The sequence below is a fragment of the Lepisma saccharinum genome, chromosome 3 (genome assembly GCF_977018435.1).
Source record: "Lepisma saccharinum chromosome 3, izLepSacc3.1, whole genome shotgun sequence".
Classification (NCBI taxonomy): domain Eukaryota; kingdom Metazoa; phylum Arthropoda; class Insecta; order Zygentoma; family Lepismatidae; genus Lepisma; species Lepisma saccharinum.
This window is the reverse complement of record NC_139231.1, coordinates 40,695,523-40,708,425: the sequence shown is the minus strand read 5'-3', so window position 1 is coordinate 40,708,425 and position 12,903 is coordinate 40,695,523. Positions and strand designations below refer to the sequence as shown.

At 37.1% G+C, this 12,903-nt stretch overlaps 1 protein-coding gene across 1 annotated transcript in view; it reads right to left on the bottom strand.

The window, feature by feature from the left end:
• Positions 1-891: 891 nt before the first annotated feature.
• Positions 892-12,903, bottom strand: part of LOC145985751 (snRNA-activating protein complex subunit 3-like) — a 53,264-nt gene continuing 41,252 nt past the window's right edge. The window contains exons 5-8 of the mRNA XM_083119819.1: positions 10,721-10,871; positions 6,382-6,623; positions 5,770-5,877; positions 892-1,869 (exon numbers count right to left, since the gene is read on the bottom strand). Of these exons, the coding sequence (XP_082975945.1) occupies positions 1,725-1,869; positions 5,770-5,877; positions 6,382-6,623; positions 10,721-10,871 (646 nt within the window). The 3' untranslated portion in view covers positions 892-1,724. The remainder of the gene's footprint in view (positions 1,870-5,769; positions 5,878-6,381; positions 6,624-10,720; positions 10,872-12,903) is intronic.

The following is a 12,903-nucleotide window of genomic DNA, read 5'->3' as shown; positions in this document are numbered from 1 at the left end:
TTCGCTTTCTTCTTAGTTGTCAGTCTCACATATCACTTTCCGTGGATAACACATCTCGCTAAACCCTTCCCTACCCCCACGACTTCAACAGACCCATCCGCTTCCTTTGGGGAATCCCTTGTGCATCAATTTCACACATCTGCCATGTGCTTTTTTGAATAGAGCATGCCGCATTTCTTTGTGGAACGCCCTTCGCCACGGTCGTATGGTTGGCCATTGTGCCACTATTTCCTTGTAAACATAATTTTCCCACTTTTTCCCACTTCAATGAATCCGAATGGGTGCCGTTTTCGGCATTTCGTCACATGAACTTTTGTGTTTATTTTCACTTGTAGAATCACCTCCTAAGCGTTGGAAATGAACTTTAGTAATGCCCTGTATATATGATCTGATTTACTTTGACTAGATTCGACGCATAAAACCAAAATATGGTAGCAGCACTTGTTTGAAGTTTTGTTTAAGTCAACTTTATGCACATATAGGCTAAAGGATTGGACCTACAGTTCAAAGTGGGATCCGAACCACTGTACGAGCCTCCATTGGGTATCAAACCCAGCACCTTATGACAAGGTGACAATGTTACCACTACAGCATCGGGAGTTGCATTTGTTGTTGATCTCTGAAAGCAGTGACAGTGATTCTGAATTGGAAAAAGAAGAAGGGAGTGATGAAACGGAACTTTGCTAAAAAAACAAGGAACTGAATACTTACTTTTCCATAAAACTATTTATAGAAGTCTATGTAGGTTTTCCAGAAAGGTAAATACTTGAGTTGCTACAGCATTTTTCATTTCCTGGTATAAAACTTTCAGGTGCACATTGATATAATTATTGAGCGTTTGCAGTGTAAAGAATACTATGAACGATACAAATTTTTGTACCTCTGTTTTATTTTTAAAAATATCTCATTATACAAAAATATGAAAAAAGGACTTTCCTTGCAAATATATTATAAATAATTGCCTCTTACTTACTGACAGACAATGATTGTGTCTGACAAAACTGAGACTGACTATAAAGTATCAAGCACCATAACAAATTGCAATGGTTGTACCTCATCTTCTTAATTTTTCTTGCAATTTACTTGTACAACCAATGTAAATAATACTTTCACTGCAAAGTATTAAAAAAGCTGCCTGTTACTTAGACCAAAAGGACATATCCTATACATCTTGAGACGGACTACAAAAATAGGATATTATGTACCATAAACGCTAGGTAAAATTTATACCTATTTTAGACACAATTTGAGCATACAAAACATTAAAAAATCCACTCTCAGAGCATTAAAAGCTTTACCTGTTATTTACAGGCAAGGACATCTGATAAAATACTTTTTTTCAAACACTATAAAATATATCAAGATTAAAGCATGCTGCAACATACACATTGAAATCTTTTTTTAAAAAAACTATATGTATTACCATATTTTGAAAAACTTATAGTGTAACTGTAATCTTCTTTTCTAATATAATATATGAAACTTTCACAGATCACAGCCAAGGAAATAATACTGATAATTAAAATATAAAAAATCACACTAGATATCAATGCTTTGTGAGCAAGGGAAAATCCTTAATTAACAAACTTTAATAGGATTTTCACAGTATAAACCTGTAATAATGAATACCAAATACTCTTAACAAAAGTGATCTTACAAATGTTTTGAAAGACGATACATTGTACTTTTAGGCATAAATGCAACAACTGACATAGGCACTTTCTTTACACGACAGCAGTTCTGTCGAAATAGGGATGGGCGGTAAATCCACCATCTTTCTTGCCTTTGATGTAGTTGAATCCTTTAAAGCAGATATCGCAAAAATAACATGGATCAGCTGGAGTTCTTGAATTGTTTCGTGTCATCCACCTGCAATATGAAGAGATGCTCAAGATGATATGCAACACATGAAAAAAATATGATTTCATGAAATACTATATTCACTACATGCCTGTGTTGAATGGTAAAATTAATGCAAATATCTTGGGATTATGTTTCTCGAAGCAGTTTATGTAGGGTTACCAGACATCCGGTTCTTTCTGGACATGTCCTACATTTTAGCCTTACGTCTGGGAGGAATTTGAAAAATATCATAAATGTCCCACATTCTGAGCATCACATAAAATTAATTAGGAAAATACGACACAAAAAAAAATCATGGAAGTTACAAGTCTATGGACTGCGTTTCCAAACTCAATAAAAAAAGGTAAAGTGCTCCCCTGTGCTTAGCACCACGCCATGAAGGCGTATAGGGGGTGAGGGGGTAACGCCCTACACTTTCTTTATCCGGTCGAGAGTGGGGGTGATGTGATCAGCATCACACCCCTGACCGCCTTTACCCCCCAGGGTTTCCCCCATGTACCCATGTCGTTCAGCGCTGGGTCGGTGCCGGGGTCGCTTCCAACGTTAGAAAAGTTCCAGGATTTGAACTGGCCGGGGATCGAACCCGGGACCTTTAGCATGGTAGACAGTTGCGTTAACCACTTAGCCACCGTGGCCAAACTCATTCGTGAAATTTATTTTGATTCAGTCATTGCCCAAAAAGAAAATAAAAGTTTGTCCTGCTAGAAAACAAACGATAAAATGGAAGCAATTAATGAACAAAGTTTTGGGACCACTTTCTGATGAGTCACTGTTCAATGCCTTAGCGGGATTTCTTGCCTTGGGGTTTATACTGATGAAATAAGGTGCTTCCTATTCTGATTCAATATTTTGATTGTAAATCAGGGGTATACAGAACAAAGTTATTCAGGGTGCTGCCAGTCAAGAGAGTAATGGAAATCAAGAAAAAGTAAAGAAATGAACAAGGAGGTCAAGAAATCAATAAAAAGGCAATAAATTATTCTTGTGGTTAAGAATTTTTGCTCTCACAATAACTGATTGGTTCATTTAGTTATTTTACTTCACTTTTTCTATCCCTTTGGCTAATTGCGAAGATGAGGATGAATGATGGTAAGATAAGATGGATGAAGGGACAGTCACAAACATATAGGGACAACAGACAAGCCCCACATAAGATTATACTGGCTGAGTCCAAAGGGTCCTGGGTTCTATACCCAGTGGAGGATCATAGTGGTTCGGATGCCAGTTGAAACTGTACGTCCAGTCCCGATTAGCCTTACTGTGCACAAAGTGGACTTAAAACACCAACTCAATCAATCAATCCAGATGGCAAAGCCTCGCGAGTCTGCCAAAAACAGTCCACGATGCATTAATAAAGCAGATCTAATTCTCTTCTTAAATACAGCTTCATTTTTCATCTAGGGGTTTTCATTAAATAAATATTTATTTTCTTAATTAATTTTCAACTTTACCTAAGTAGGGGTCGAATAAATAAACGTTACGAAAAATGGAAAAAGGTCTAGAAAAGTCCAGAAAAAGTCACGAATTCTGGATGTGTTATTTTGGCAGACACCCTGTTATTGAACTAAAAACTACCCAAGATGAAACGTCTGGAACCATTTCAAATTACGATAATTGACGAATATTTGTTTGCCATTACAGGTCATAATGCAAATGTTGAAAGAGTATCTTCATTACCATCAGCACAACAGTGTCACAAGAGAAATGATTCTTTCATAAAGTCTGTAAAATGTTTGGTACCGTCCCTATAATTTCAAGAGTTTGACTGTCCATTCTAACCTAAATTCTGACTAAACTTGAAATTTTGAGAAAAATTGGCTCATCTGAGGAGTATCACTTAAATCATGTAGTAAGAGGTGCATTGTTTAGTATGATTGCAAGTTTTGAAATTTTGCATTTAACAATTCATTTCTTAAAACTGAAAAGTGTCATTTTTCAATTACTTTCTAACATGTTCTATAGTTATATGTATTATTTATTGAGAATGTTTTGTGTCCTACAATTTGACTTAATGTCCTACATTTTGGGACAGCACGTCCTACATTTCCCTTATAGCGATCTGTTAACCTTAAGTATATATGTACACACACACACCCACACACACACACACACACACAGTGCTCTTTTTTTGCTCTGAATGTGGACATACAATATTGAGGGACTGAAGAATACTGTGGTATGTTTATAATAAATTTGCACATATTTTTCTATATTTTGCTAGCTCAGTAGCTGCATGTTAAAGGGTAGACTTTTGATCTTGACACCAAAGTTCCCAGGTTCAAGTCCTGACCTACTGTAGGTACAGGTGTTCTTTGTGAGTGTCCCTTCATCAGTTTTATCTAATCATAATTCATCCTCATTGTAGCAATTAGCCTGAGGGGCAAAGAATAAATAAATAAAGAAAAAAACAATAAAAAACAAATAAAAAAACAAATATTTAATTCTCTCATGTGAAAAAAGTTGTGATCATGATGACTGCAACAAATTTAGGAATTTTGAGTTGAAAATTTCATAGCTGTTAGACAACTCTGATGGATGGTTTGTTATCTAATTTAAGAAAAATTGGTCAACCCATTACCAGATGGCCAAAAAAATAGTTTTCCTTATGATTGACTGAATTGTTGTTTTAAGCCCACTTTGTGCACAGAAAGGCTAATCGGGACTGGACCTAAAACTTTCAAAATATTGTGGAAAAGGTAGGAATTAGGTCGCAAACATTTTGACTGATCTGGTATTACATTAGATTAAGCTTAGTGAGAAAGTTGACATATGAAACATGTTGCAACAAATTTGTACACTTCCTGAATTCTGTATTTTCTAACACATTGACACAAATTTTTTTCGCAACAGCTTACTATGTAATTTGAAATGGATAGACATGTTCCAACACTGTACCCAAATTATTGAAGATATAATATTCAACTAGAACCCCACTACTGTTGAAGGGGGAGGGGCAATTGCTGACAAAAGCATTCTGAATGCCATTAAGGGTAAGAAAATGGGAGTGATATAATTATAGTGGTCTAGTTGATACAAGAAATTTATGTCCAAAGGAAAGGGGGGGGGGGAGTTACTTATCCCTCAACATCTGTCTCCCCCACTTTAGTGCACTGATGCGCAACCGTTGATGGATGAAAGACATTTAATTATAGAAAGTGTAAACATTCACATATTTTTTCTTTAATTTCTTTACATATTCAATTTCAATTTTCAGAGACTTGTACCTTACAGACTCATTTCAATATGCAATACAAACCACTAGCATTAATTTTAAGAGCACTAACTTGCAAAACAACATTGCTATGAAATTTTTCTATACAATCATCAATGGGAAATTAAGATCTGAATTTCTTCTTACAGAATTCAACTTCAGAGTTCCCTCTCAATCGACCCGAAACACTGAATTGTTCCACAACTCTACCGCTAGGCTTTCCCTTATACAGCGCACTCTATTCCACAGGCTGCCCCAGTTCTACAATAAACTACCCACAAGCATAGACATTTTTGCCCCTGAAAACATTTTCCGATCTTCCCTAATAATGAATATGTAAATCTTTGTTTGTTTCCTTGTTTATGTCTTATGTTTATATTTAACCTTTCTTGTTTTTACCTAAAACCATCTTGACTTGTTCTTGCTAGGGTTTTCAGTGTAAAATAGCCTTAAAAGTGCTGTATCTGAAACTTTGAATAAATGAATAAATAAATAAATAAAATGCTGACCAAGGTAAAATTTGTTGTAAAACAGGACACTATAAAGATAATGTTTCCACCCTCTAACAGGGTCTTCTTGTCTGTCACCCTGTTAGAGGGTGAAAACGTTACACTTATCACATCTTATTTTGCAATAAATTTTGCTTTGGTCAGCATTTTAGTGTCAAATATGGAAACAAGGCTTAATAGTATTACCTTGCAATGTACAGAGAGCAAACCATGCAGTACTTTGCATTTGTTGAGCACAAGCTACGGACCAAAGGATAATTGGCAGAGGACAAACTGTCAGACTTTTGAATCAATCTGAAAAGAAAGGGAGAAAATCTCACTAACACGAAACAATGCTGACAATACATAAATAATAATTTTCACTGGTGGTATTTATATTATTTTATTTGCAATAACAAACAGTGCCCAACAGTCAGTTTCCTGTAATTAAATGTGATGTTGTCCCAAGCTCAGTAACAAATTACAAAGTAGAACTTCCTTTTTCTTTATTATTATTATGTTGAGTTATAAATGTCTAAATTGAATAACTGACAATTTCTGTATTCATTATCTGAGAATCTTTTCAGTGTTTGGAAGAAGTATAAAGTTCCATATTAGAAAAATAGTAAAATGATGACTTTGTACATTTATTTACTGAATGCAACCTACAGAAAGATAATTATAATGAGGAAGAAAAGAAGTAAAATAAAACAGTATAGGTAGGAATTAGTACATAATACCAGGAAGTGATATTGGTTTAACTCTCATTATGAAACCATTAAAATACTGGATTTTATACCAGATAAAGAGTCCATTTACCTTGCATCTGCAAACACGATCAAGTGCTCGCAATTGCCCTGGTGCTGGTAAACATACGGATATCCCAATCTCAGGCTGAGATCTTTCACTTTCGTGGTTTCCATCAGAGCTGTCCTTAGCTCCCCTATGTCCCTCTTCCTGGCCCATTCTCGTATGACTTCACTGTAGTCCAGGCATGTCGAATGGCGCATGTCATTGTAAAACGTGTCCTCGATGAAAATAAAACCTGACTTGTATATATCCTGAAAAGAGAGCAGGCAATACCATCGTATCAGGGTTATTCAATCTTAGTTACCTAAAACTAAAGATGATTAACTCCTAAAGTATTATTCCATATTTATTCAAATATGGTTCTAAATACGTGTGTCACGTACCCACCCGTCCGGCTCCTTTGGACTCCACAGGTATCGTTCGTTACCTTCTTTGATCGGACACTGTTCTTAAGGCTTAGATAACACCTGGTCCGTTGCCAGCAATACAGGGAGGGATCTTCCGTTTTTAGTCCTTGAACGGCTTGTTTCTATCTATTGATTAATTTTATTCGATGCTGTTGCTGTGTTCTCAATCACAATCTCTGTTTTGATATCACCAGCTTGATAATACCGCTATTCCAAGCTGTAACTTTTTGCGTAGATTATCTTCTTGAAGTTGCTGCTGCCTGTTAAAATTGATTGATTGATTGATTTGTTGTTTTAAGTCCACTTTATGCACAGTAAGGCTAATCGGGACTGGACCTACAGTTTAAAGTGGGATCCGAACCACCATGTGCCTCCACCGGGGATCGAACCTGGGACCCCTTGATTACAAGGCGACGACGCTACCACTGCGCCATGGGGGAGGCCTGCCTGTGAAAAGATCAAATGCTTGTTAAAGGTGAGAGAAAGGTACCCAAGTGAAAATCACAGATCACCTTAATACAGACTCTGCTGGTGATTATCAGTCGAAAGGTCCTAGTTGGGTTTAGGCGAAAACCTCATACCCCTTCCAGGTTTCCGAAGTGATTCTCAATCAGCTAAGTCGTCTTCCAATGGATGAAAACCCTGTTGGCGGGACTTTGGGTGAAGTGCATACACGTGAAAACCACATATGACTCTGAATGTCTATCAGATTTTTCTCGCTTTTATAGCGGAAGACTGTTTATTTGGAAGACTGTTTATTTAGTTGCTAAGTGACTTTCAGCTCAGTAACGATACCTGTGGTGTCCAAAGGAGCCAGATGCGTGGATACGTGACAGGCAAGGGAATTTCTGGCGACCGTGACAGGACCCAAAGAAGAAGAAAAAGACTGAGGTAACTAAGGATCAAATTTAGCTTTTAGCCTTTCTGGTTATTCATAATTTATAAATAATAAACCAGTATTATTCTTTGATTTTTATTAATCCTTTAAACTGATAATTTTCTTTAATATTAGTAGCATACTTAGTTTTGCTAAAATATAATTTCCATGTTTTAATGTTGATCATAATGCGGCCGTAATAGAGGAGCGTCCTGAATACATAAACATGATAAGTAGGCATTCCTATAGGTGAATCCTCTTAAATGTTTTACATAAAAGTAACTCTCGTAGAGGGGTACCTGTCACGAGCCATACCATGAAGTTTCATTTCTAGGCTGCCAGAGGTCACATGCTCTGTTACAGATGACTAGGTGACCAATAAACCGGTCGACATGGAGTCTTACAGCAGTCCAGAGTGCACACAATGTTGTCTGTGGTCCACGAAACACAGTTCCTAGTTAACGTTCAACGGTGTTTCAGAAAAAGTTCTGCCTCAAGTAAAGACTGTCAAATCCTGGTACGATAGTTCAACAAAGGCTGTGTTGTGCACAGAGAACGAGGTCAGGGGCACCCTAGGGTAGCAGATCATGTTGTGGAAGCTGTGAAGGAGACTTGTGTGCCAAGTCCAATAAAGTCTACATCGAGAGAAGCAATATCAAACATTTATAAGAAACTTGAATTTATGTAGATTTTAATGCAGTAAATAAATGGAGTTATTTTAGTTTTAGGTAAATAATTATGAATAACCCTGTATCGTGAGGGATGCCTGTCTTCTCCTAGATGTTTAATACCACAAGATAGGGATGTGGTAACAATTTCCAATGTACCATATGAACATCAGCTGAAACTGACATACGAGTATACAAACTGGTAATGGAATTTAAAAAAATGATATTTAAATTAACAACCATAGGCAGAAAATATTAGGATGGGGGGGGGGGGAGTCACCTATTATTATAAATCCTATATTTAACACCTTCATTCAAACATGTTTTTTATGGAACTTATGTATACCTGCACCTTATGTAACCCTGATCGGTCTAGGGGTTTCTAACAGCCGACCAATTCCCAAACCACCTATATGATATATAGGGCTCACTCAATGACGCCTCATGGAGACATCTTTATGTACAATTTATTTACACACCTCCCCTTCTCCGTATATACATCGTTCCATTACAGCTCAGGTAAAAAATGCTCCAGGTTACCTTTTGCTCAATTACATAAGAATGCACTTTTCTGGACTTTGTTCGACGAGTGCACGATTTACCATAGTGCTAACTCGCTCTCGCAGTTTATCATGCAGGAGTCCCTATATACAGTGCTCACTCTCTATGAATGCATATCTCTCTCTGTCAATCTGTCCGAGTCTCTCTGTGTGTGCATCTGGGTGTGCCCCTCGGAACCCAGTATTCATACCTCCGACAAACTGGCCTGCCCCCAACCACTGGAGTGAAGGCCCTTTTCTTACCTCTTAAACAAGAAAGCCGTTCGGGGAAAACAAACTGTTGATTCCCCAGCTACCAAGCAAGAAGCAACCTTGGCAAGAGCATTTACAAACATACAAACTTTTAAAAAATTTTTTCCATTTTACAGCTGTGTGCATAAAACCACACAGCAGGGGTTCCACACCTTACCTAACAATACAAGGAATTTTGGGGCAATCATAATGGAATTTTCAGTCTGAACCAGAAACAGTACTGGTAAGAGGATGGTTAGAAGTGAAAATGGATGGGTCCCAGTTGAACTGTGATTCAAAGAACAAAAGCAGATTTGCACAATTTCAGGAATTCCAAATGTATGAAAATTATCGCACACTGTTCCTGTTGTATTTTTGTGAAACTTTGAATAAGTATTTGAAATTGAATTACTGATTTTGGATTCTGAACTTGCATTAATCCACCATGCCAGAAGTTGCAAGGAGGGAGTCTGAACCCTAACCCCCTTTTAAACCTTCAGAAAGTTTGATGAAAGAGAGCATATTGTACATATTTAATTCAGTACTGGGCTATGAAGCAGATTTTGTTTGGGAACCCACAGTCAGTGCATCAAGTCCTATTTTCGAGTATGTTACTATTTATTTTTCAAATAGCTCTAAATTAGCCCCATGGTGCAATATTAACACTGAAATGTTGAGCCAATGCCTTCTGATATTAATCCTGCTGCTATTTTTCAGTTCTCTACATGTAAGAAACATACAGCAGATCCTCCAGTTTACATTCCTGGATTTTTCATTTTTCATCATTATGCACAATCTTCAATGGACCCAATAGAGCAAAAACTAAAAGTTTCCAAGATTTTACATTTTCTGCATTTGAAGCTTTTTTCACCTTTGATCCCCCCCCCCCCTTTTCCAAAGAAAACAACGTAAAATCAGAGTTCCATTGTATTTTGTTTTCTTCATTCTTACCTTCGATATATTACAATTCTAATAATAACCCTTTAGAAAAGAAGCAATTTTCGTTACTTTTCTCACAAGAGCCATTGCATCAGTATTTATGAAAAAGAAGGGCACAACCATTCACATACATAACACATAATAGGAAATGCAACCTCTTTAGTATAATATTCATACTCAATAACACTGCTATGTGTCCTTTCAAGCATATTTCTTCAAAAATTTCAGTTTTTATCAAAATATAATTGCAAAGCTCTCAAGAGTTAAAAACTGTACCACACCAATGACAATCTTTTTACAGAATCTATGAAGAAGTTATAGTAGAGTATCTCTATTACAGTACTATTCTGTATAAATTTATAGTTAAGTCTAATAGATTTATTCAGAATAAATTATTTCTCTGTGATTTTATGTTTCTCCAGCACATTATGTGATGCTCAAAACATATGACACCTAAGTTTTTTGTCTTTCTTTTTAAAATTCTTCCTGAACGTAAGACTGAAAGTAGCCTATATCCATAAAACTCTATGATCATGCACATACCTCACTTTCACATAATTTCCCATCAACCTATGCTGATCCACCACCAGCAACTGACTCACATTCATGTATTATCTTGTAAATCTAGTCCCCTTTCCCGTTACATAGGCAGAATACCAAACGTACCTTTGCCCTGTATGCCTGATCTCGATTTGGAAGTTCACTCAGATCCCCTGGTACACCAAGATCTACGGGACACAAAATCTTATCCCTGAGAACGGTCAGATACTGGTTCCCCAGCAACATCAACTCCTGGCTACAACGTGGAGGCCTTGTACTAAAAAATAAAATATTCATCATAAACAGGTATACCGGATGCAGCAATGAATCGGGCAATTTTGCAACACGGGATATAGCTAATTGTTGCGTCAGAGATAACACATGACTATAGCTATCTTGCAGCCACTGCTTTACCATTCACTTATGATGGAGTTTGTAACGAGCCACACGATGCATTCTCTGTATAAGTGTATTACAAAAACAATGATAGTTATGGGCCTGTTCAGTCTTTTGGGTAAGTTACACATCACATTGCACAGTATGGCCACAGGAATTTGAGCCACCTCTTCCTGGATCTGATCTTTAGAACCTGTTTTGTCAAAGTTCTTAACCCATGTTTTGATGGGCAGAAGGCATTGGATCAGGATGTGGAATATTAAAATGTTTCCAAAATGCACACAGTACAGACACATAACTATCATCGGCCCAGTTCTAGTTCGAGTGTTTTCCTTTTTTTGCAACTGATATAAATAGCACATAAAAAGTAAGGAAAGATGCAGGCAGTGGAGATGAAATTTTTAATGAGTATATTGGGGAAGACTAGAAGAGATAGAATAAGGAATGAGGAGATCCAACAGACAGTGGGTGTGATGAAGCTTCAGGAGAGGATAGATCAGGCACAGATGAGATGGTCTGGACACATGAAGAGGATGGGTGCAGAAAGTAGAGTTGCAAAAAAGCAGGCTTTTGAATGGACGGTTTTTTTTCTGATAAAAAGCCGGCTTTTTTGGAAAAACAACCCGGAAATTTTGGCTTTTTTGGCTTCCTACCAATTGCAACTAACTTATTTTACTTGAAGTTACTGTTATGAGTTTACAGGTTTGTAATGACATATTTTACAACTAGCTAAAAAAAAATACATCATCTAGCAGCCAAAAGACAGATACTGGCCAATCCCAGTGGACACATATTGGATACTGGTTCAGATACAATTTTAACCCTAGCGAACCACCTCTGTTTATTACATTTTTCAACTTTTTGAAAATAATAAATTACATTGTTTCCTAGGATGTTCCCAATATTTCTTTATTACTTTTGTTCATCAAAACATAAATGTAATTATAACACCATTAAGCCTTGTTTCCATGATATGAAACACTCAATATGCTGACCAAGGCAGTAATTTATTTATAAAACATAAACTAAACATAACATTTCAACCGTCTAGCAAGGTCTTCTTCAGACTATGCACCAAGTGCAAATGTAACAAGGTACAAAAACAGGACAATATATATACACAAACATTACTCCCCTCCAGACTATTAGAAAGTTGTTCTGGAACATTCTAGTTCATTGTGTCTTCTTCACCTCTCTTCTCGATTTCCTTGGCCTCCTTCCATTTTCTCACTAGTATTCTATTCTCCCTTCCTATCTGCTTAGCCTCATCCCACTCTATGTCATGTCCTGATTCTCTCGTGTGTTTAAATATCGCATTTCTCTCTCTCTTTAAGTCTTACATCATCCCTATGTTGTTTCAAGCTGTCTTTCAGCCTCTTTTTGTTTCTCCTATGTACACACTCTGACATTCTTTACATTTCACTTTGTAAATAATCCCTTCCTCTTCTCTGTTTTCCTTTTTCTTGTTGGCATTCTTCGCTATTTTTAAGATGCTTCTCCCTCCCTTCCTGTAAGTTTTAATGCCCGCTTTCCTAAGCACTTTGCATATCTTTTCTGCGGTCTTCCCCATATTCTTTATTCCAAACCTCCTCTCTTTTTCTTTCTCTTCCAATTCTCCCCTGCCACTTTTCTTCCTTCTTCTGTTTATGTCCAGTCTATCCTCCTTCTCATAGCCATTCTTTTTCAGATGTTTCCATAGGCTATTTACACTATCTGGCCATTCGTCACCGGACACCCCATCAGGTGGCATCATGGTGTGGTCGTGCTTCTTCTGGTATGGTCTTGGTCCTCTTGTGTTAGTGCGTGGAAACATGAATGCAGATGCATACCAAACGATCCTGGACAATTCTGCGCTACCGACATTGTGGGCACAATTCGGTAGTGGTCCTTATCTGTTTCAGCACGACAATGCC